The 26,056-nt window shown below is 43.0% G+C and overlaps 1 protein-coding gene across 2 annotated transcripts in view; it reads right to left on the bottom strand.

Annotated features, from left to right (window-relative positions):
• Pdcd1lg2 (programmed cell death 1 ligand 2) overlaps window positions 1–26,056 on the bottom strand; it is a 63,411-nt gene that overhangs the window by 28,725 nt on the left and 8,630 nt on the right. For both annotated transcript variants that reach the window (XM_050160966.1, XM_050160958.1), the window contains exons 2-3: window positions 18,437–18,504; window positions 154–450 (exon numbers count right to left, since the gene is read on the bottom strand). In XM_050160966.1, coding sequence (XP_050016923.1) covers window positions 154–450; window positions 18,437–18,491 — 352 coding nt within the window. In that variant the 5' untranslated portion in view covers window positions 18,492–18,504. The remainder of the gene's footprint in view (window positions 1–153; window positions 451–18,436; window positions 18,505–26,056) is intronic.

Raw genomic sequence — 26,056 nt, 5'->3', positions numbered from 1 at the left:
GAGAGCTGAGTGGTGGGCTCCTCAAAAGAGCAAAGAGCCAAAAGGGTAAAAAAACAACCAACTGCATCCTCTTTCAACTGAGCTACTGAGAGCAGCATGCTATGGCGTGCAGCCGTCACAACCCTCCGCCAGCGAAGACCTGCAAACACCCACCTTTGACTTTCACTGTCAGGTACTTGTAGTCCCAGGCGGCCCCGCAGATGACCAGACAGCGGTACTGTCCTGCATCCCTCACTCGGACACTGGGGATGTGGAACAAGGCCTTCCCCAGGGGCAGCACCTCCTCCAGGAGGGTGGCTCTCTCACTCGGCGAAGAGGTATCGTTTTCTACCTTCTGCAAACTGACTTCAAGTTCCGTGCATTCCCGGTGGTCGAAATCACACTCCAGGCTCGCGTTGCTGCCAAACTCTACCGTGTACACTTCCTTGGGGACCGTCACCGTGAATAAAGCTGAAAGGGAAAGACAGCTTGCTCGAATCCTGTCACATCCCAGCTCTTCTAGAATGGGAGCTCCGCCCCTCCATCATCCTCCGGGAGACCCCTGTCTTTCTCTGGGCTTTCTGCATGACTCTTCACTTCCCTTCCCGCATCCCGTAATGAGACAGTGGCGTTCTTGTCTCAGCTCGCTGAGGCAGTTTTCTTCTCTGAACATTCCCAGCCACTCAGCTCCCCCCCCCCACACACACACACACTCCTGCTTCTCCTGAATACCCCAGCAGGAGCTTCTGATGACGGGCCTGCTCATCCCAACATCTCCCACCTCAGAGCCTGCCGTCAGTCCAGGGCATTCCTCTTGTGAGGCCATAGGCTGTCCCACCATCGAGGGCCACTTCCATTTTATTGATTGTCATTATATCTTATCATCTGGGCTGATTGTCTTTACTTCATATGAAATCAATTTTTACCTATCTCTGCCAAATATCACCACCTCCAGCCAGGGATAGTAACAACACCCAACTCTTACAGAGCTCTTAAATACAACAGCATCTCATTTAGTCCCCCCTGGAAGCCAGTGAGATGGGCACATTGCTGCTGCCCTTTTGAAAATGCAATGAGGCACAGAGAGGCTAACCTACCTGCCTAAGAGCTCACAGCTAAGGCCACTGCAGTATGTCTCCCTCTTTGACTGGTAATCACCACGTCATACGAACCCACTACAGATAGTCACTATTTTGGATCAATAAAGTCAAAGGAAAAAAATGGAACTATGTGTAACTACTACAGGCCAAGTTTCACGGACAGTACTTTATAACTGTATTATTTAATACTGTAATCTTGACCTGAATGTATTGTCATTAGGATTTTATAATTTTGTCCAGGGAATACAGGAGTTAGAGTTAATATGGTTGCAGTTCAGGGCTCATTGGCGCTGGACTGGAAAAGCTGTAGCTTCTATTCTCAGCATTTCCCAGAGCATGAGACACATCTCACCAGAGATATGCAAGGCTATTTCATGGGGGGAAGAACCGAAGGCTAAAGGGAGCTGAATTTGGAGAAATTTGATTCCAGTCCTTCAGCTATGTTTTCTAACCAGACGCTTACTCTTTAGAATGGATGGTTCTTTTCCTGAAGGCAGGGAGCCCTCACGAAGAATAGCACCTGCAGAGAACTTAAAAGTATTTGGTTTTGTACCCAGCCTCTGTTTTACTAGCCTTTTACTGGATTTCTGCCTATACAGGCAACCTTGTATTTTAAAAGCTGAGTTAATTTAAATACCCCTGTAGCACAAACAGGGAAGGCAGTCTCTGTGTATACAGGATGTGTGAAACTATAAGCTGTATCCACCAGTATTGAATGGGTACCCTCACGATGGAGGTATGGAAAGGTCTTAAAATCATGTCTGAATCACTGCACAAGACTGGATCGAATTATAGTCAATAGATCTCTCGTCCATCCATACAATCAAATAATCTGATCATCAAATAGTTGTGGGGATAGGTGAGCTGGGGCTCAAATCCCAACAGTGTCCAGATCAGTTAGGAGCCTTTGAGAGGGGCCTGGCACTGAACTTCCATGAGTCTGTCCGTTTTCTTTTAATGAGGTTAGTATCTATCTCTTGGTTCTGTGGGAGAACTTGGACAAGGTGAAACACATGTACCACCCCTGTCTGTCAGCTAACAGGCACTCAGAAAGCGTTCTTCCAGGCGATGGATTAATGCTTGGGAAAGTAATAATCCATCTATGGGATGGGCACACATTCTTTATTAGCCAGGATTTCCTGTCCCTCCTTTCCTCTCTCCCTTCTTTCCTCCCTTCTCTCTCTTCCTCCCTCCTTTCCCTCTTTGCTTCCTTTCACTGACAGGGTCTCATTATGTAGTCCAGACCGGCTTTTACCTTGGACTCCTGCTTCAGCCTCCTAGGCCCTCAGGTGCTAGGAGCGCAGCACAGCTGTGGTGAACTAGGATCTTAGTTAACCAGGGTGGCTGTCCATTCCCTGACCTGACTCTATAGGATGAGGAATTTGTGTTTCCTGCTGGCTGGTGATTCACACTGCCATTCTCCTTAGATTGTCTTTGCTTGTGAGACAGGGCCTTGCTGCCTGGCCCCATATGGTCTTGGACTCAAGTCCCTCCTGCCTCAGCCTCTGGGGTGCTGGGGTGGCCAGGGTATGGTACCATACTCAGCTTAAAAGTATCTTCTGATCCAAGTTTTTCCTCCTGATATCCTTCAAACCTTAGAAGTTAATGATAAGATTAAGTTTGCTTTGGTATTTTTTTTTTCCTAGTATCTAGCACCTTGGTCTCAGCTATGGAGAATCAGGGGAGGCAAAGGGGAGAGTAGTGAAGGAAAAGATTACGAGCCTGGCTATATTTAACTTCTCACCACAAGGTGCATTTTGCAAGAGATCACACGAATCAGCAATTCTTGGCTAGCATCCAACATATTGGATAGTGATACGCCCAAATGCTCCTTACCAGAAGTGGCTGGCGAGTTTATTCCCTCAGTTCTCTGCCTTCACTACAGCAAGCACATGAATGTACTTTCTACGGAGATCCGTGGCACAGAGACGGTGCACACACGACCAGCATCTGTTTGTGCAGCCTGAGGCCAGGAGAAAGGCTCTAAGGTGTGTGCTCCTTTGCCAAACATTGCTAATCACGCACGCCCTTGCCGGATCAGGCCGAGAAGACCCCAGGAGCGTATTGTGTAAAAGGATGCTGTCGTTCAGGAATTCCTGTGTGATTCCATTTTGGAGACTCCATGCACTGCATGCTGAAACCACAAGCTTTAGGGACTTGACAGCTACGGAACTGCAACACCCCAGGCCACGCTGCACTTTCTTCTCATGAGAGACAGACCGTCTGTACTTCCTCTGGAACTCCCCCATCACATCAGAACTTCCCCATCACAGCCTGCCCTGCGTTTTACAAACATGTGGCTTCTCTTTTCTTTTCAACCTTCCCCTCCTCCATGTAGAGTAGATACCTCCAGCTTTAGAAGGAAAATGTTTTACCTTCAGACAGGTGGCATTTGGAGACCAGCCTTCATAAGAGGCAAGGGCAATTAACCAATATAAATCATGTGTTAGAATGCCTCAGAAATACTGAGGGTTGTTATTTTGACTAATTTTGACTCAATTATACCTTCCAAGATGTACAAAGTCTTGGGCTTGAGTACTCATCAGGAAATGGCCTTAGAATTATCTGGGTCTCTATTCTTTATATTCTTCTTTGCGAATCAAGGTGGCCCGGGCTGTTACAGTTCCACGGGACATGCCCACTCATACAACCAGACAGCATTTTATAACCATGGTCAGGCCTCCCCTGGACTCTGAGAACAGGGAGCCCTCATGAGAACTGAGCTCTGGACTGGGATGGCCAGTCTTCTCTGCGTGCCACCAGGAAAAATCTGTTAAGATGATTTTTATATAGACTGAAGCCACTACCACGTGTAGCTCCCACTAGTACAGTGCAGATGCACAATTTCCTTCCTACTCCTGCGCTCCGACGTTCGAACGAGTTTCAGACTGCACCGGGAGAGGACGCTTTCTTCTGAAATGTGTCACACCTCCGTGAACGCCATTTGACAAGCACAGGACAGTGGACACAGTTTAGCATAAGTCATGTGAATTTCCACATAGCATCCAACAAACAAACAAACAACGACAACAAGGCCACCAAAAAAAACAGCACTTCAGAGCCAGATGCCAAGATTTTGCTATTTTGGCCATCACGTCGGGCTTTATTGCTGTAACTAAACGTAGGCCATGCATGAACTGGCTCTGCACATCACACGTTATTTTAGAGAACTGACTTGTCTGAGCCTCACTTTTGCCATGATGGAAAATGCTGGAGGCCTTTTGTGCGAACTGAAAAGATCACAGATTTTTAAAGCGCTTTCCTTGGTCTTGGCACATATGTGAGTAATAATTTTTATATTCTCTCCTTCCTCCTCCTTTGTTCTTCCTGTTCTTGGTATTAATAAATTCACATTTTTTTTTAAAAAAAATGGGTGGATTAGGAGGTACAGCATACCTTTGAAATACTCTCGCCTTGGGCTTTTTGTGCCATTTCGTTTGACAAAGGAAATGAAAACACCCATCATCAAGTCTGTGAAGAGTTCCCCCTCAAGGCTTTTGCACATCAGAGTAACCAAGCAGAAGGCCTCAGCCTGCCTGACTCGGGAACCTTACAGTGAGGCTCAACATTCTGGTGCTGAAGGGTCCAGGAAGCTCGGTGCAACCATCCAGTTCTGCCTGTGTCCCAACAGGGTGAAGAAGGCCATAGACTTGAGGTGGCATCCCATTATAATCACCCACTCTTCAGAGACAGATGTTGTCTACTCACTAGTGTGGAATCTCCAGCTTTGATTACCTTCCTCTGGGCCCCACCTTTTAAAGCTCCCACCAAGGTGACACCACTGCCCTGGAGGCTAAGGGCCAGCACAGGAACCTTTGAGGAACACATAACCAAACCATAGCAAAGGCTTTTTAAAACACTCAAATCCCAATTTGGCTTCTTCAGAAGTAGTACTCATAGGAGTAGAGCAGACACCCTTTGCCAACTCTCCTGGGAGTTTCTACTGTGCAGACTGTATTGGACAACTCTAGTGAGGCAAATCGAACATCTGCAGTTGCAAACACCTTTTACCATCTTGCCATCCAAAACACGGCCTTCAGCTTCACCTGAGCACTAATTCCAACTTGCCTAGGCTTGCCCCAAACCAGAGGATCAGGATCTGTGAGGCAGACTTACAGCATTGGTGCGTTTGGACTGTAGCTGGGGAAAAGAGTGGTAACTGACCTTTCTTAAGGATCCCGACACTAAAGGAACCTTATATTCCCATCTTACTGGTTCTTCCGCCAACCCTCCAAACTGGGAGACACAGTCCATATGTAACAGGTCAGGAAACTGGGACTTTACAAAGGGTAAATTTGTGTAAGGCCGACGAGGGGTGGCTACGGAACCGGAATTCAAGTTGATCTCTATGCACAACGCACTTTCCACTGTCTGCTCGTGATGCCTCTCGGCTATGACTCTAGCAGCTACTACCAGCATGAGTGGACAGCATCTGTGATTGAGAGAGGTGAACTTTGGGCTTTGCATTAAGGTAAACGTGTTTTGTTTATATTTCATGCACCATGCAGTAACTAAATTAGGCTCCAATCCAGAGCTGAACTCTTGAAGTTATCAGTCAGAGGACACCCAGCTGGATACTTCTGGAGTCGTTTTGAAGGTTCTGCGGTCAGCTTGGCATTTTATTTGCAAGCAGGACTTGATGAAAGCTCGCACCTGTCACCTCTCCAGGAAATACAAAACAAATCATTTGCATGAGTTCCCAAGATAGTTTCTTCTTTAGGCTAATTCTGAACTTTTTTCCATTGAACAACAAAAGTTTACTTTTTTTTTTTTTTTTGGCTTCCTATATAGTGTACTTGAAATGTGAGATGGGGTCAGAAGGTTTTTCACACCGCCGCTGTTCTTCGGAAAAGGCTTGTGTTCTGCCCTGTGTGTGAGCATTGCGTGGAACACCCTTCATTTCAGAAACACTGTCCTGGCCAGATCCCATTCCTTTGGTATATTATTTCCTTTACTTTCTCCAGTGCTGACACAGAAGAGCTGACAAGAAGCCATGTAAGAAAGAAAGGGCCTCCACTGGCTCACAGTTTGAGGGATACAGTTCGTCATGGCAGTGAAGGTACGCAGCAAGAGTGGTCACACTGCATCTGCAGTCAGGAAGCAGAGAGAAAAGGGTGCTGGTGCTCAGTCACCTTCTCCTCTTTGATGGGTGCTGGTGTTCAGTCACCTTCTCCTCTTTGATGGGTGCTGGTGTTCAGTCACCTTCTCCTCTTTGATGGGTGCTGGTGTTCAGTCACCTTCTCCTCTTTGATGGGTTCTTATGCTCAGTCACTTTCTCTTTTTTGATGGGTGCTGGTGCTCAGTCACCCTTTCCTCTTTGGTGGGTGCTGGTGCTCAGTCACTTTCTCCTTTTTATTCAGTCCAAGTCTCCAGCCCATGGCATAGTGCTGCCCATTCAGGGTGAGTCTTTCCTGCCCAGTTAAACCTTTCTGTAAATGCCCTCACAGACGCAGTTAACCGTGTGTGTCCGTGGTGTTCTAAAGCTCCTCAGGTTGATAGCCATCACGTGGCATGTATCAAGAGCCAGGCGGTGGTGGTGCATGCCTTTAATTCCAGCACTCGGGAGGCAGAGGCAGGCGGATCTCTGTGAGTTCGAGACCAGCCTGGTCTACAGAGCTAGTTCCAGGACAGGTTCCAAAGCCACAGAGAAACCCTGTCTCAAAAAAATAACAAAAATTGTTTTATTTCTGTCTAAGACACAAATACAAAAGTAAACACTGTTTCTAAAGTGTCTCTTGATTAAAAGATAGTTTTAGACTTTGCAATAAAAGATGAAAACAATTAAATCACCTAAACAAATTTACAATAATCAAGAGAAGAAGACACTGACAAAGAGCTAGACACAATGATCAATGGACCCACACAACTATGAACTGTTGGTTTGTGGCAAAGAGTCAAAGGTGCTTCCATATAAAGAAAAGAAAGACCAAAAAGAATGGGGCTGGAGTGAGTGGGCACTGGCATGCAAAAGCTAACTGAGTCTCAACTTGTACTCCACATTCTTTACAAACACCAACTCAAAATGGATGATAATTACAAATATAAAATGTACACCTACAAAATATTCAGAAAAAATCATTTCTATTTAAGTTGCTGAGAGCCTAGATGTGGAGTCAGAAGTGTGAGACATGAAAGATGACACCCTTAAGTTAGACCACAGGAAGCATTGCTGCACAGACATCATTTTAAAAATGGAAAAGTGACCTAGGACAGAGAGGGCCCGAGGAAACAAGCTCCACTGGGAGCAGAGGCCAGGAGCAAATCCAGTCCTTGGAGCCAACCCAGTCCTGGGACACCAGCAGATCAGGACTGAGCCAGCAATCAGACCCAGAGTCAGTGATCTCCACCAGAACAGATCCAACTCCAAGCCAGGGACTTCTGCAGGAGGAAATCCAGACCAGGATTTACAGAAACAAATCAAAGCCAGCAGTCTAGGCCAAAGTAGGCCTGAAACAGCAAACTGCAAGGGAGCAGAGCAAAGCACTGGAGCACTGAGCTATCTCCAGGAACAGGAGTAACCAACCGGGTAACTAGAACTGTGACACTGACTGTACCACGAGGAACAACCAAATCTGAGCTTTGGATTCACTGGCACCTAGAAGATTATTCAACAGAATCTCAGACAGCCCCAACCACACCTATTAGAGGAAAAGATGAGTAGAAAAGGTAAGAACACATGCTACACCACAAAGAGCAACACAATACCAGTAAAACCTAAAGACCCTACAACAGCAAGACCTGAACAACCAAATATGGATGAACCAGAAGAAAATGATCTAAAAAATAGTCTCAAGAGAACATTTGAAATTCTTAAAGATGAAATGAGAAATTCCCTTAACGAAATGGAGGGAAAAAACAAACGAAAAATTGGAAGATATCAGCAAATCACTTAAAGAAAACCAAGAAAAAGAAATCAAACATATAAAACAAAATTTCCAGGACTTGAAAACTGAAATACTAACAATAAAGAAAACATAAGCTGAAGGAATTATAGAAAAAGATCAGGAACCACAAATGCAAGCATGAACAGCAGAATACAAGAAATGGAAGAGAGACTCTCAAGCACTGAAGATACAATAGAGGAAATAGACTCATCAGTTAAAGAAAACATTAAATCTAACAAAAGCTTAACCAAAAAAATCAATGAAATATGGGACACCATGAAAAGGCCAAATCTTAAAATAATAGGTATAGAAGAAGAAGAAGTTCAACTCAAAGGCACAGAAAATTTATTTAACAAAATCATAGAAGAAAACCTTCCCTACCTAAGAAAGATATGCCTATGAAGATACAAGAAGCTTACAGAACACCAAATAGACTGGCTCCAAAAAAAAAATCCTCTCAATACATAATAATCAAAACACTAAACATACAGAACAAAGAAAGAATATTAAGAGCTGCAAAGGGAAAAGGCCAAGTAACATATAAATGTAGAACTATCAGAATTATACCTGACTTCTCATTGGAGACAATGAAAGCCAGAAGGTCATGGTCAAGAATTATGCAGACATTAAGAGACCACGGATGCCATCCCAGACTACTATACCCAGAAAAATTGTCAATCACCATAGAAGGACAAAACAAGATATTCCATGACAAAACTAGATTTCACCAATACCTAGCCACAAACCAAGCCCTCCACAAAATACTAGAAGGAAAACTCCAACCCAAGGATGATGGCTACATCAACAAAAACACAGACAATTAATGATCTCATTACAGCAAATCCCAAGGAAGAAAAAATGCACAAATTAGCATCACCAATGATGAAAACTAAATTAACAGGAGATAGCCACCACTGGTCATTAATATTCCTTAATGTAAATGGACTCAACTCACCTATAAAAAAAGGTACAGGCTAACAGATTGGATAAAAAAACAAAATCCATCCCTCTTCTGCATACAAGAAATGCATCTCAACCTCAAAGACAGACATCATCTCAGAGTAAAAGGTTGGGAAAAATATACCAATCAAATGGACCTAAGAAACAAGTGGGTGGAGCTATCATAATATCTAACAAAATAGACTTCAAGCTAGAATCAGTCAAAAGAGACAAAGAAGGTCATTTCATATTAGTCACAAGAAAAATCCATCAGGAGGAAATTTCAGTACTGAACATCTATGCTCCAAATACAAGGGCACCCTCATATGTCAAAGAAACACTTCTAAAGCTTAAATCATATATTAAACCCCACACACTAATAATGGGAAACTTCAGCACTCCCCTTTCACCACTGGACAGGTCAATCAGGCAAAAAATGAATAGAGAAATGAGAACTAACAGATGTTATGACTCAAATGGACTTAGTAGACAACTATAGAATATTCCATCTAAACAGAAAAGAATATACCTTCTTCTCAGCACCTCATGTAACCTTCTCAAAAATTGATCACATACTCGGTAACAAAACAAACCTCAACAAATACAAAAAAAAATGGAATAACCCAATGTACCTTATCAGACCACCATGATTTAAAATTAGAAGTCAACAGCAATACTAATTCCAGAAAACACACAAACACATGGAAATGCTCACCTGAATCATAAATGGGTTAAGGAAGAAATAAAGGGGAAAAATAAAGACTTCCTAAAACTCAATGAAAATGAGCACACAACATACCCAGATATATGGGACACAATGAAAGCAGTGTTAAAAGGCAAGTTCATAGCACTAAACACCTACATAAAGAAGCTGGAAAACTCCCATACCAGTGAGTAAACAAACATTTAAAAACTCTAAGAACAAAAAGAAGCAAACTCACATAAGAGAACTAGATGGCAAGAAATAATCAAATTAAGAGCTGAAATCAACAAAATAAAAACAAAGAAAACAATACAAAGAATCAATGAGACAAAAAGATGGTTCTTTGAGAAAATCAACAAAATAGACAAAACTTTATCCAAACTAACCAAAAGGCAGAGAGAGAATATCCAAATTAACAAAATCAGAAATGAAAATGGGGACATAACAGACATGGAGGAAATACAGAGGATCATCAGGTTATATTTTGAAAACCTGTACTCCACAAAATTGGAAAACGTAAAGGAAATGGGCAACTTTCTGGATAAATATCACTTACCAAAATTAAATCAAGACCAGATAAGCAAATTAAACAGACCTATAACTGCTGAAGAAATAGAAACAGTCATCAAACATCTCCCAACCAAATAAAGCACAGGATCAGATGGTTTCAGCTCAAAATTCTACAAGACTTTCAAAGAACTAATACCAATACTCCTCAAATTATTCCACACAATAGAAACAGAAGGAACATTGCCAAACTCTTTTTATGAGGCTATAATTACCCTGATGCCCCAACCACAGAAAGACATTACTAAGAAAGAGAATTACAGACCAATCTCACTCATGAACATTGACGCAAAAATACTAAATAAAATACTAGAAAATTGAATCCAAGATCACATCAGAACCATCATCCACCATGATCAAGTTGGCTTCATCCCACAGATGCAGGGATGGTTCAATGTACAAAAATCTGTCAATGTAATTCACCATATAAACAAGCTGAAAAACAAAAACCACATGATCATCTCATTAGATGCCGAAAAAGCATTTGACAAAATACAACATCCCTTCATGATAAAGGTCTTGGAGAGAGGAGGGATACAAGGAATATACCTAAACATAATAAAGGCAATATACAGCAAGCCAACAGCCAACATCAAACTAAATGGAGAGAAACTCCCAATGATTCCACTGAAATCAGGAACAAGACAAGGTTGTCCATTCTCTCCATATCTATTCAATATAGTTCTTGAGGTCTTAGCCAGAGCAATAAGACACCAAAGGGAGATCAAGGGGATACAAATTGGAAAAGAAGTCAAACTCTCACTGTTTGCTGATGATATGATAGTTTACATAAGTGATCCCCAAAATTCTACCAAGGAACTTCTACAACTCATAAACACTTTCAGTAATGTAGCAGGATACAAGATTAACTCAAAAAAATCAGTAGCCCTCCTGTACACAGATGATAAAAGGGCTGGGGAAGAAATCAGAGAATCAACACCCTTCACAATAGCCACAAATGGCATAAAATATCTCAGAGTAACTCTAACTAAACAAGTGGAAGACTTGTATGACAAGAACTTTAAATCTTTGAAGAAAGAAATTGAAGAAGACGCCAGAAAGTGGAAAGATCTCTCATGCTCTTAGATAGGCATAATTAAAATAGTAAAAATGGCAGTCTTACCAAAAGCAATCTACAGATTCAATGCAATGCTCATCAAAATCTGATGGAGGAGGGTCATCTTTCTATCTATCAACAAAAATCCCAGCAAAATTCTTCAAAGACCTCAAAAGAACAGTACTCAGCTTCATATGGAAAAGCAAAAAAAAAAAAAAAAAAAAAAAAAAAACCATGATAGCCAAAACAATCCTGTACAATAAAAAAACTTCTGGAGGCATCACAATCCCTGAGTTCAATCTCTACTACAAAGCTACAGTTCTGAAAACAGAGTGGTATTGGCATAAGAACAGACAGGAGGTCCAATGGAACTAATTAGAAGACCCAGATATCAATCCACACATCTTTGAACACCTGATATTTGATAAAGAAGCAATAAAAATCAAATGGAAAAAAGAAAGCATATTTAACAAGTGGTGCTGGCATAACTGGATATCAACATGTAGAAGAATGAAAATAGACCCATATCTATCACCATGCACAAAACTCAAGTCCAAATGGATCAAAGACCTCAACATAAAGCCAGCCACACAGAACCTTCTAGAAGAGAAAGTGGGAAGTACACTTGAACACATTGGCACAGGGAACCACTTTCTAAATATAACCCAAGCAGCACAGACACTGAGAGAAACAATAAATGGGACCTCCTGAAACTGAAAAGCTTCTGTAAAGCAAAGGACACAGTCAACAAGACAAAACGACAGCCTACAGAATGGTAAAAGACAGAGGTCTGATCTCCAATATATACAAAGAACTCAAGAAATTGGACACCAAAAGATCACATAGTCCAAAAAAAAAAAAAATGGAGCACAGACCTAAACAGAGAACTCTCAACAGAGGAATCTAAAATGCTGAAAGACACTTAAGGAAATGTTCAGCATCCTTAGTCATCAGAGAAATACAAATCAAAATAACTCTGAGATTCCATCTTACACCTGTAAGAATGTCCAAGATCAAAAACATTGATGACAACTTATGCTTAAGAGTTTGTGGGGAGAAGGGAATACTTCTGCATTGCTGGTGGGAATGTAATCTGGTACAGTCCTTTTGGATGTCAGTGTGGTAATTTCTCAGAAAATTAGAAAACAACCTTCCTTAAGAACCAGTAATACCACATTTGGATATATATCCAAAGGATGCTCAATCGTGCCACAAACACATGTGCTCAACTATGTTCATAGCAGCTTTGTTTGTCATAGCCAGAACTGGAAATAACCTAAATGCCCCTCGATCAAAGAATGGATTAGAAAAATGTGGTACATTTACACAATGGAGTACTACATAACAGAAAAAATAATGACATCTTGAATTTTGCAGGAAAATGGATGGAGCTAGAAAATATTATTTTGAGTGAGGCAACCCAGACACAGAAAGACAGTTATCACATGTACTCACTCATAGGTGGTTTTTAAACATAAAGCAAAGAAAGCCAGCCCACAAATCACAATCCCAGAGAACTTAGACAACAATGCAGACACCAAGAGAGACTTACAAAGATATAATCTACATGGGAAGTAGAAAAAGACGAGATCTCCTGAGTAAATTGGGAGCATGGGGACCTTGGGGGAGGGTTGAAGGAGGAGCTAGTTCCAGGACAGCTAGGGCTGTTACACAGAGAAGCCCTGTTTCGAAAAACAAAACAAAAGAAAAAAGAATGGCTGGCCAATAAGCACATTAGGATGTGCTTAACATCATTGGTTACTGGAAAACTGTGAACCAAAACCACAACGAGGTGTTTCTATGCATCTGTTGGGATGACATGGAATAACAGAGTAATGTCAATACCAGGAGCAACCGAATCGCAGACACTGCTGGTGGCGATGTCAAGTTGGCACAGAAAGCTCTGGAAGTTTCCTATACATTTGTTTACAGTGGCCACGGGGTCTAGAAATTCAATATAGTTAACCAGTAAAATTAAAATGTATGTCCACACAGAAACTTATTTGCAGGCATTTATAGTAACTTTATCTAAACTTGTCACAAATGGGAAACAGCCCCGATGCCCTTCAACTGGGAAGTGGATCTGCAAACTGCAGCACACACCTACAACAGGACACCATCCAATAGCAAAAAGGAACCAACTGTCGGTGCAGACAGCAACATGGACGAACCTCTAATGCATTTTACATGAAGAGAAGGAAGCCAGATGGCAAAAGAGTATCCACAGTATATGTTATAACACGTGTGCGGGCATATCACAGTGAATTCCGTAAGCAATATAATTAATATATTTATTAATAACAACAAAGGCATAATTACATAAGGAGCATCTGATCCCATTTAGATGGTCAAAGGCCTTTCTAACGACTGTATATTTGTCAAAATACACAGACTTTTAGTGACAGGGTGAATTTTACTCTATGTAAACTTAAATACTTTTAGCGTGAAAATGTATCCCTAAGCATTCCATTCAACTTATATAGATGGTGTATCTACTGAATATATATATATATAAGGAAAGAGCTACTAATTAATGGCTCGTGGAATCAGAATGAGTCAGGTTTCTCTACGGTCTTGAAATAATACACTTGACCCAGAAATTGAAATAACTGCAATGCCCATGAATGGGGGGGGATTCGGGAAATAAACAACAGTTGGAATATATAGTCACTTAAACATTAGGGCTACTAACATTTGCTGTATTGCAATCTACAAAGAATGCATACTATCTGAATGCTTACAAAGATTTCTCTTATTAGTCTGTAGCCATTTATTTTTACGAAGCTCAGGGCGGAAAGAATAAAGCCATGAGGAGTGTTCCGAGGAGAAGCTTACTTGGGCTGCAGCAGGTTAAGTTTCTGGGGAGCTCCTAACCAATCTGGGAATGTTTCCGAAGTGTTCAGTTGTGTCAAGTTTGAATTAGCTTCATGTGATTTTCAGTGTCTTCAGTATATTTTACAACATAACAACTTAAAAAAAAATCTTATTAAGGGCTGGAGAGATGGCTCAGTGGTTAAGAACACTGGCTGCTCTTCCAGAGGACCCAGGTTCAATTCCCAGCACCCACATGGCAGCTCACAACTGTCTGTAATGCCAGTTCCAGGGGTTCTGACACACAACAATGCACATGAAATAAAGTTTTTTTTTTAAAAAAAGAAGAGTTATTAAAGCAATTCATGTAGGAAAGTGAGCATCTGCCGGGCGGTGGTGGTACATGCCTTTAATCCCAGCACTTAGGAGGCAGAGGTAGGCAAGAGTTCTGTGACTGTGAGGACCTGCCTGGTCTACAGAGTGAGTTCCAGGACAGCCAGGGCTACGCAGAGAAACCCTGTCTCAAAATAACAACAAAAGCGAGCATCTGGGAAGCCACCCTTTATCCAAAAATTTGAACACAACACGTGACTATTGACACGTGTATTGCCTCCCAGGAGCAACTGATATTGAATTATGCCTCTCAATCTCTTGCTTATCTCAGTTTGACCTTATACATTTCAGGGTGTGAGTAAGAGATTATGAAAAAGACATTGTGTTGTATATCATCTTTCAGGGCTTAACTTTTTACCCAGCGTGACACTGCTCCGTTCACAGATGCAGCAGCCTGTTTGTGACTATTTTACTTTCACACTTATAATACCCTATCCTGGCAATAGACCACAGTTTCTCTAACTGTATCAGAGCGTTAGGGATGGCTCTATTCGTCCATAATGACCAAATGTCGCAATAAGCATTAGTTTTAGAATAAAAATTTAGGAATGTGTGCATAGAGGGTAATGAGGACTCACGTTGATGTAACTCGTGTATAGGAACTCCTTTTTCTGTGATGAATGCACACAGAGGACTTAAGGAAGTGGGATCTTCAATCTGCATACTGTGATAACCAGGGTATTCTCTCTTCATTCAACAATGAAGGTTGCAACCCAACTGCCTTCTGGTTCTTCTTAAAGCTTTTTTTTTATAGTCTTAAAATTGTGTTTTATTAAAAGAAATACTGAAATGCACAGTTCTTAGAAAGAACTATATAGAACTTAGAAAGAACTATCTAAACAAATAAATAAACGTGGATACTGAAGTTTTCCTTTTTCTCCCTATCCCAGGCCTTTTTTTCTTTGCTCAAACCATCTCCATTCCTCAGCTTTGTTTTCTAGGGGCTTCCACCAAGAGCTTTGTTTGAACTCAAAATACTTGAATTAAAAAGACACGTAATGATAAAAAAAATACAGAAAGAAAGAGACATCCTAATTCAACACTCATCTGAATTAAAATTACCTACAAAGAAAGAGCAGAAAAAAGAATTCCAAGTTTATGGATAGAGCAAAATGTGATGGTTTGGTTTTCTTTTTATTAATTCATCAAAAAAATCATTACATATAATTTTTTGATTTGTGAAATGCTCAGAGCAAGCTTTAAACATGTATCCATTTTCAAGCTTATGTAAACATCCCATCCCCAGTTAGACGATTTAGAGATTGTCTACCATTACATCTTACTGTAATGGTAGACAATGGTATGCACATCTGGGTAGGGCAGAAAGGACATCAGTGTAGGCAAATCTTTTGTATGTCACCTAGTAACTGTCTCATCTAGGGCACAGTAATAACGCTCCTCAGTTTCTCTGCCTGCCAAACGAGTGTTGTAAAGATTGGATGAGATAAGTAAATTGCCTTCTACAACATTTAGCATATATGAGCCCTCTTGTGAATGTAAACATACCTGCCTCCCTACGTCTTTCCTGCTCTCTTAATACCTAACTCAGAGCTCATAATGACTGTGATTGCCTTGTGCTGCTTTTCTTAAAGGGAACACTCCTTCCTCTGTGGAAAGATCCAGTGAAGATTGAAAAACTGAATTTGAAAGCAAATGAATGAAACTAGAAAAAAAAAATCCTGAGTGAGGTAACCCAGACCCAGAAAGACAAACATGGTGTGTACTCACTCATAAGTGATATTAGATGTAAAGCAAAGGATAACTATGTTGCCATCCACAGAGCCAGAGAGGCTAGGAGACAAGGAGGACCCAAGCAGGGGATGCATGGATCTCCCTGGGAAGGGGAAATAGAAGAGATCTCATGGGTGAACGGGGGCAGGGATGGGGCTGGATGGAGGGGGAGAATACTGAAAGAGATGACTGGAAAGGGAAGGGACGTTTGGGGATCACATTGAAATCCGATGCAAGGGAAAGTCCCACAAACCTACGAGGATGACCCCATCCAAGACTGCTAACAACAGCGGATACGTAGCCTGAACTGGCCCTTGCCCGTGATCAGATCGGTGACTACCCCAATAGCCATCACAGAGCCTTCATCCAGTAACTGATGGAAGCAGATCCCACAGCCAAACATTAGGCCAAGCTAATTCTGCTGAAGAGTCTGAGACGTCAAGGACATTACAAGAGAAGTCACAGAAACAACTAACCTGGGATCATAGGAACTCGCAGAGTCTGAACCAACAGCCGGGGAGCCTGCATGGGACCGGCCTAGGACCTCTACAAACACGTAACAGCTGTGTAGCTTGGTCTACTTGTGGGACTCCTAACACGGGGGCAGGGGCCATTCCCTAAGGCTTTTTACTGGCTTTTGAGATCCTATTCTGGATTGCCTTGCCCAGCCTGAACACAGAGGAGGAGCTTAATCTTGTCTCAACTTGATAGCCATACTTTGCTTATGTCCATGGGAGCCCTGCCCCTTCCTGAACAGAAACAGAGGAGTAGAAGGGGTTGGGGCAGAGGGAAGTTGGGTGAAGGGATGGAAGGAGAGGAGGGAGGGGAATTTGCAGTTGGGATATTAAATAAATAAATATATGAAATTTAAAAAAACAGACAAATGAAATTTAAAAAAAGATAAAAAAAAGCCAGGCAAACAAACAAAACAAAAACCCCGCCACCCAGTTTCCTTAGCTCCTTCCTTTCCTAAGAGAAAATACATAAGAAAACCAGCAAAGTCTCAGCCCTGGTGGCTTTATAGCTCCTCATCTATAGAAGTTGCACACTCTCTACGTTTCTCCTGAAATCCTCAATCCTGTCAGGGCCGGGAACTCCAACTTCAGACCCCACTTTTGCCCATACAGCTTTATGGGAACAAAAGCTCTTAGCCAATTAGGGCAGGTCATCATGTACTCCTTTAGCTATCATTGGGGTGGAGAGAAACAGCAAGGAGGAAAAATACTAGGGTCTTTTTAAAGAAGAATGTGCCAAATATATGTCCCTAAGGCCAGGTCAGTCTAAGCAGCCCACAGCCAAGGCTGAAAGAGAAGTGGAGGGCCGACCCCCTGGACAGGGTGAGATGGGGAGATCACTCATCCAAAGGTTATCCAGTGGCAAAGGATCGCTGGCCCCATGGTTCCTCTCAAAGAAAGCCCCAGGCTTCTACTGTGGAGCATGTGGACTCCCAACCTCCACGCCTGTCTCTTTTCTTAGCTAGTGTTCTCTTGAAAGTGTACTGCCACCCTGATCTCACACACCAGTGATCTGAAATACCTTCCCCAGGGAAACAATCAATTCTGAAACTGCTTTCTCCCGGCCCAACCACATCCTCCGCTAGATGTCCCGCCGTCAGGTTCAAAGGCATCGGCTTCAGACTCGGTTTCCACTGCGGCTTTATGGGGACCCTGAGTTTTCAGTTTAGTCCACAATAAGACATTAAATGACCAGTGGCTGCCGCCATTGCTTGTTAAAAGAACTCATATGAAGCCGGGCGGTGGTGGCGCACGCCTGTAATCCCCGCACTCGGGAGGCAGAGGTATGCGGATCTCTGTGAGTTGGAGGTCAGCCTGGTCTACAAGAGCTAGTTCCAGGATAGGGCCCGACACTACAGAGAAACCTTGTCTCAAACAAACAAAGAACTCACAGGACTAGCAAAATGCTTTCTGTTTGCCCTGGTCACTTCCTGATGGAGAGGAAGCAGCTGTTTGCACTTTACCTTAAATGGAGCTAAACCACTACTCTCTCACATCCATTCGGACACGTGTTCTGACTAATCCGTCTCATTGCAAGCATTGGATGATGGAGACAGATGGATTAATATTCCCAGTCTCTGTTTCTGTAAAATGGGACCAGCCACCCTGGGAACCATTTTCTTTGCTACTTGAAATATCCAGTACCCACACTCCCTCTCAAAGCAAGTCCCACAGACAGAGGCACACACTCGTTTCTAGCTTTGGCTAGGGGCCACCTCCTGCCCCTTGTTCCCAGGCCGCCCATTATCCCTTCTTACCCGCTATCTGATGAAGCTGCAAGCCCAGGCTCAGCATCAGCGGCAGGAGGAACATGGTCTGTATCGATCTGAAACAGACAATTGAGAGTCTCAGAGCTCAGTGAGTTTTCTCAGCCTCTGCTGGCTTAACTACTCCCAAGAGAATAGTAAGGGCCCAGATACAAATTTTGTGGGAGACACGGGTGACAGCCAAGGCAAGAGCAGAAGCGGCAAATGTCTTTTCTGCAGAAGAGGGCAGACACGAGGGCAGACACAAGGAGGAAGGCGGCACTCTTTCTGAATTCAAACGAGACGCTCTTCTTCCTTCTTTCGCGGCCTTTTCTGGAGGAGAGGATGGACCTCGTCGTTCACACACAGTGGTGATGATCTGTATCCTTTCGTACCTCCCCTGTCACTTTCTGAAGTTTAGTCAATATCGAAATCTTGAACACCAGCCTTACTCACCAAATAAATAAGGTACGCCATCTTCTCTAGCTGGACCAGGACTTAGAGAGGACCCTGAAGAACAGGAGATCAACTTAGGAGACCAGAGCTGGTATCTCATTACTTCCTAGTTGGAACACATCAAGCTCTTGAGTGCTGCGACCCATTGCTCCTGTTGTGTGGCTTGCCTCTTAATGAGCTTTCTAATTATTATTTTTTAATTATTTTTTGAAACAGGGTCTCATACTATCCTGGCTGATTCTATCCATGTAGCAGAGACTGGCTTTAAACCCCTGATTCTCCTGCTCCTACTTCCTGAGTACACAAGCGCCACTGTACCTGCCCTACTTTTTATTTCTTTGAACACATTAAATGGAGATAATTTATTAGTTATTCTAAGTCATACCTCAAAGAAGCTGATTAATATCTATATGCTGAAAATATTTACATCCATGTTGTAAAAACTTTATTGACTATTAGTTGTGTACAACAACAGATTTCATCATGCCTCTTCATCCATGTCCTTCGATCATATTTACTCCCATTACCCTATAATGTTCCTCCCATCTCCTAATGGCTCCCTTCCTTACTAGCAGCTCTCCTATTTTCACATATTTTTTTCTAAAAATGACATTGATTTCTTCTTGATGGCTGATAATATTCTACTGTATACATATGCAACGTATTTTTTATCTATTCATCCATCAGCGAGCACCTGGGCCACTGTCATAACTTGGTTACTATGAATGGTACAGCAATAAGCATGGATACACAAGAATTTTGGTGGATGACTTAGATTCCATTGGGTTCTTAGGAGGGGACCAGCTGGGTTTTCTTTTTTTTTGAGGAATATCCATGGTAATTGCCATGTGACTGTACTAATTCTCATTCCCAGTGGCAGGGTGCGAGAATTCATTTTCCCTGCATCTTTCTCCAGCATCCGATGTGTTTTGCTGTTTCCTTGAAGACATCCATTCTGACTGGGGGGGGTTGGAGTGGGGGGAAGGAACCCCAGTGTTTTCTGAGAGCTCTAGACAGAGCGGGTCTAGCGGGGGTGGGAGGTGTGATGGTCCTGCTCCAGCTCAGTCTGGTTCCACCTTCTGTTTCGCTTCTCATTCCAGGTTATCTGCATCCACAGAGCAGTCGGGAAGGCACACTGTCTTCAGCTCTTCTCTCTTGAGGGGACCTTGAGGCTTTATTAGCTGTAGACCCATTTCTCCAAGAAAAGCTGTACATCTGAGTCCTGGGAGAGCAGAGATGTTCAGAGAACACAGTATGTTGGTGAAGAGATACTCTGGAGCCCGGCGAACTTCACTTGCATTTTTAGAAAAGGATGTTGCTTTGGTTAGAGAATTGCATGGCAAGTTGCATGGCAATGCAGACAGACTTAGAGGGCAGTGTGATCGCTTGCATTAGGATGCTGGGGCTCGTAGAAGAAAGTGACCTGTTGAAGGTCTTGTTATCTATGTGTTCTTTAGATTTATTTATTTAATAATAGTCTTATAAATAAGACTATTAAATATAGTAAACACACAAAAGAAAGCTGTATAAACCTAATGCAGAGTCTCACAAGCACAATATTAATTCGGGGGGGGTGTTTAGTGTGTACACACAGTCGTGTGACCAACACCGCTACTTAACTCTGATATTTCGACATTTTAATTACCACAAGAAAGGAACTATACCCAGTTAGAGAAATTCCTATTTCCCCTTCTCTTTCCTGGAATCCCTAGCAGTTACAAATCTGCTTTCTGTTTTGGTCAGCTATGTGTGCTGGACATTTCACATAAACGACATCAAGCAGCTCTTGATCTTTGTGACAGGCCTCTTGCGGTGAGCATAATGTCAAGATTCACCTGTTGTGTGTCACGGATCAATACTTTTTTCCTTTCATAAAGTTACTCCACTGTATAATAAGCCAAGTTTGTTTATCACTTCCTAACATTTTCTTGTAAGAACAAAATATGTTCTGTTCATATCTGGGTCTCTAACCTGTTTTGAGTTACTTTTTTTGGGGGGGGGGATAGATAAGGTTCTTTTGCGCATGTTTCACTAAAATTTATTTTAAAACTAAACTATTCTTTCTCTGTGGAATTATCTCAGCCTCCTTGATGACAGATGTGGGGGATGCGTTGCTGGACTTTTTGTCCATTTTGCTCAGCTCTCTGTCTGTCCTGTGTCCCTATCACACAGTGCTAATTACTGTAGCTTTGGGGCGAGTTTGAACTCAGGAAGTGAGAGACCTTCAACTTTGTTCCTTCTCAAGTCCTTTCTCTCCCTGGCTTCACCCTTCCTGCTTCTTTGCTTCTCTCCCTTGAATTTCTTTCTTTCTTTCTTTCTTTCTTTCTTTCTTTCTTTCTTTCTTTTTTTGGTGTGCAATAAAATCATGGTTTTTATTTATGGAATGTCAATTTTATTCTTTTTTTTAAAAAATTATTTATTTATTTATTAAAGATTTCTGACTCTTCCCCGCCACTGCCTCCCATTTCCCTCCCCCTCCCCCATCAAGTCCCCCTCCCTCGTTAGCCCAAAGAGCAATCAAGTTTCCCTGCCCTGTGGGAAGTCCAAGGACCACCCACCTTCATCCAGGTCTAGTAAGGTGAGCATCCAAACTGCCTAGGCTCCCACAAAGCCAGTACATGTAGTAGGATCAAAAACCCATTGCCATTGTTCTTGAGTTCTCAGTAGTCCTCATTGTCCACTATGTTCAGCAAGTCCGGGTTTATCCCAGGCTTTTTCAGATCCAGGCCAGCTGGCCTTGAATTTCTGTATGAATTTTAGGATAGACTTGTGTATTCTGCACAAGAGAAACTGATGGTTTGCTTTGGTAAGAATTTCATTGACTCTGAAGCTCTGTCCAAAGGGAATATGATAATCTCATCATCAAGTCTTCCAACCCTTGAAAGAAGTCTGTCTTCATGATTTTTCTTTTTTCCCAGCTTTTGAAACTTTAAATATGCTATTTTTTATTATTATTATTATTATTATTATTATTATTATTATTGGTGATATGGGCAAGTGTGAGTGTGTGTGCTTTGATGTGCATGTGGAAGTCAACTTTATAAAGTTGGTTCTCTCCTTGCACCTTTCTATGAGCTTTGGGAATGGCATGTTGGTCTCCAAGCTTGCCTAACAAGCACCTATACCCATCGAGTAATCTCAACATCCCAAGCTTTTAAAGCTTCCTATTTGCATATTTAGAAGTTATGCACTCTGATAATTAAAACAATTTGAACAAAAAAAATGGCACTCTGATAAAACCGCATGTTGCAGCCTGCAGGATGCCATGGACCACTGTGGATTTTACTCAAGATTGCACCTCCTCCCACCCAATTTCTTCCCTTGACGGCGTAAGTTCTTTCCCCTTTCCTGTCAGTCAGATCTGAAGACGGGAGAGGCAAGCAGAAGACTTTGTTACCAGTTGTTATGGCTTCTGTGATGTGAAAAGGAGAGCCCAGTCGTTTAAACTTGGTCCATCCTCGTCACATGACAAAGTTAAACAGTGTAAAAAAGTAAAATCCAAAGGCGGTACTCGTGGGGTGCTCAGTGCGTGTTGCTGGTGCTTGTTCCCCACCCCCATCTGCCCTCTCGTGTCTGCCTGCTTCTTTCTTTCAAAGGAAGAGATTCTCGCTTACATTTCTGGGTTCTTTGGCCTCCACTTATTGAGTTTCAGGATGTAAGCCACATCAAGTATTCAGACAAGGTTGAGGAGGAATGGAGGGAAGCATGTGAGCACCAGGAAGCTGAGCTGCGTGGTTGCTGACTAGGTCATTTTCTTAGATCTATATTTTGAAAGAAAACCTATAGGGAATGGCTGACAATATGGATAAGTAGTTTAAAATATACAGTAAAACTCCTGGGCTTGGGGAATCGAGTCATCGGGGTAGTAGAGAAGCAGGAATAGCCGTCGGATCGGAGGTGCCTGTGAGAGTTCCAAGTGAAGCTACTCAGGAGGAAAAAGGGCAGACATTCCAAGTTGGAGGATATGGTTAAGACCTTGTATAAAAGTAACATAGGCCACAGTGCGCATGACATCAACCACGAGAGATGGGAAAGACAAAGTATGAAACAACAGACGTGGAGTTTTCCAACATGCCTGGGCCATTGTGAGGAGAGGCACCAGCAAAGAAGAAGCAGACCAAGCGTGAAGGTCCAGCTGATAGCACTTGTTAACTATCGATTTCGCTCTGGGTGTTCTGATCTTTTGTATACTGAAAGCTAAGCGATGCCGAACAGACTGCCCTCCCCAAATTCACCAGTTAAAATAGGTGGCCCCCATGGGCCATGAGCACTTCGTTGTAATGTAAACCAGGCAATTCAGAATCCTTGTGTTCCGTGGCCTGCTTTATAGGGAACTTGACATTCTTGTTCACTGTCTGTTTTATTCCTCACAAGCAAACCCCGTGAAACTAGTGACTGACCCTTGCTGAAAGCCAGCAGAAAGGGTTGTTAATTAATCCAGACATCTGCCTACACATCTCCCTTCTGACTCCTGGACAGCCCTGATGTTTCGCCATGTGGGATGCTGTGACTCAAGGCTCTTTTTCCTTTGAGGTTTGTTAGTATATCAGATGATTTTCTCCAGGGCAGAATAAACTAAGGCCTGACACACCAGGCATTCATTCTTTCAATAACAAAGTTCTTAGGCTGGTCTCAAGAGATGTCTTCAGAATCCACTTGAGGTGACTTTGAAACTGGTGTTTCTAGAGTGGACAGTCATGGAAGAAGCCAGACCATCTGGTGGAGACATTGGGTCAACAAAAGCTCAAAAATGCCCATTGTACCCTGTTGATGGGGGTGGAGGTGAGGTGGGGGCAAGCTGGCTCGAGAACGTGAGCATGGGAGAGCTGCTCCCCCACCCCCATCGCCTGTGGCAGGTAGGAGAGCTGAGTATGCCCCTCACCAGCTGCAGCACTCTGGAGATCTGGCCTGGTACTTCCCCTGGTCAATAACACTATAGCTGACCCTGTTAGCAGGGATGCGGGTGTGCCAGTCCAACATTATGAGTGTGAGAGAGACGGCCCCACTACTGGCCTGCCCTACAACAGCACGGGTGAGAGAGAAGCCTCCTCCTTGCCCTTTGCCCCTCACCACCTGCAGCAGGTGGGAGAACTTGCCCCAGGGTCACGAGAGTGGGAGAGCAGGCCCTGCACCTTTCCTGGGCATCACAGTAGAGCCAGTCTCCTGGACATGATAACAAGACAGCTGGTACCCTGCACTAGCTGCAGCACTCTGGAGAATGGACCCCACATCTGGCCTGGGCAACACAGTAGAGCTGGCCCCTAGTGTTAGGAATGGGGGTGAGCTGCCCCCTCCTCAGAGTATGAGAGCCTGGGAACTGGCCTCACCCCGTGAGGTCAGCTGCATTGGGTGAGCTAGCTGGGGCAATGCTGGATGGAGAGTTTGCCCTGGTGGTGAGGATGAGGGAAAACCAGCAGGCTAACCAAAGCAGCCACAATGCAGGCCCGGAACCAGGGCTATAAGTTGGCCCATCCAACATCCACCCCATCTATGAGCATGTAAAAAGGCTGGTCCTGTGGATCCAAAGCTACAGGATCTTCATGACACGGGGCAACAACAGGACAGCCAAGCAGAGTCCCAAAGAGAACCCATTATCGTGGTAAAGCAAAATCAGAGGCCTTGAGCCAGACCAATGACTCATTGCAACGAACACTTACAAGTAAAGATGTGTGGGTCCGCACTCTTGGGTCCTTGCCTTTGTTTCAGGAAAGGCCACACAACACAGGTAATACTCAGGCCGTACTACTTGCCATGTACCTTAGCTGAACCTGACAATGGCCTTCCTCTAATCAAAATGCAAGCGTAACTTGAAAAGCTGCTGTCTTCACGCATGATAGCAGGCCTGGCACTTGCCAGCCGCCTTATTTTTAGACCATGAAAGGATGACACGCAGCAGCGTAACAGAAAGAGCTCTTGGTTCAGCTTCTCTTTCTTCTTCAGCCATTCATGGGACTTTCCTGGTACATTGCCCCCTTGGAAAGCTTAGGGTGTTCTAAAGGTGTTTTCCAGCTTGCAGACTCCTGTCCTATTAATTTTGCTTCTAGGAAAAATGAGACCTGTGCAAGGCATAAGAACATAGACCAGGCACGTAAGCAATCAAATTAAAAGGTTACAAATTATTAGCCTCTAACACTTTAGATAACTTATAAAAGCTTTATACTTTCTTTCTAATAATAATAATAATAACTGCCTCATGCCAGAACTCAGGAGTCATCTCATAGATGCTTTCCTCTAATCCTCCCTTCTGCATCTGCCACACATCTTGGACGATCCCTCACCTTTCTGATGGCCATTAACATCACCTTACTTGAGACTCCCATCTCTTCTGCACTAGCATAGCTGCCTCACTGCCGGCTCCTCCTCTGTGTCCCATCTCCTCTCTACCAGCCTTACTGAGGCAGGGGACATCAATCCTGGAATTATTCTTCAGTCTTCTTCTCCCTTTCCACTTCTGACCACCAGCTCATCCTGTAAACTCTCCCTTCACACGTATTCAGAGCTTAATCCCTTGTCACCACCCCCAGAGATTCCATAACAGTTGGGGCCGATACCATCTCTTGTGATGATTTCTACAGCTTTCTGATAATAGGACTCTAAGATCCTAATCCCAACACCTGGCATTTGATGCTCAATTCAGCAGCCAGAGTGATTCTTTTGAAACCAAAGTGGTATCGTTTACAGAGACAAGTTTACCTTGGGACAGTCTGTAATGCCTCTCCTGCCCTGGCTCTCTTACCTCCCCAGTCACCGAATAACCCGTGCCTTTTCCATGAATAGAACCTCAAGATAGTTGTGAGAATTCCAATCTCATTTTACTTTGTAATTTTATTTTGTTTTACTCTATCTCAGTTTATGAGTTTTTAAAGATTGCCGTGGCATCAAACATGTCTTGTTAAAAGGCCTTACATTCTACTACATTCAACACAAACCTTTCCTAACTCAAGATACACGCAGTTCCCTGTATCTTTAGTGTATCGTCTAGCAGGTAGCTCATCACTGGCATATCAAGTGATGATACTTTAGTCTTTCCTGCTAGAACTAAAGCTTTTGCATTTATTTGAGGGGGGGTCCTTAGAATTTTGCTGAGTAGACAATAAATTACTGCTCATAAGCATAATCATCCCCTCAGGAGTCTGGCTCCCATTTGAATTCTTTCTCCATTACATAAACAGAAAC

The sequence above is a fragment of the Alexandromys fortis genome, unplaced genomic scaffold, assembly GCF_014885135.2.
Source record: "Alexandromys fortis isolate MF-2015 unplaced genomic scaffold, M_Fortis_MF-2015_v1.1 scaffold_10, whole genome shotgun sequence".
Classification (NCBI taxonomy): Eukaryota; Metazoa; Chordata; class Mammalia; order Rodentia; family Cricetidae; genus Alexandromys; species Alexandromys fortis.
Note: the sequence above shows the minus strand (reverse complement) of the source record. Positions and strands in the feature narration are given on the sequence as shown.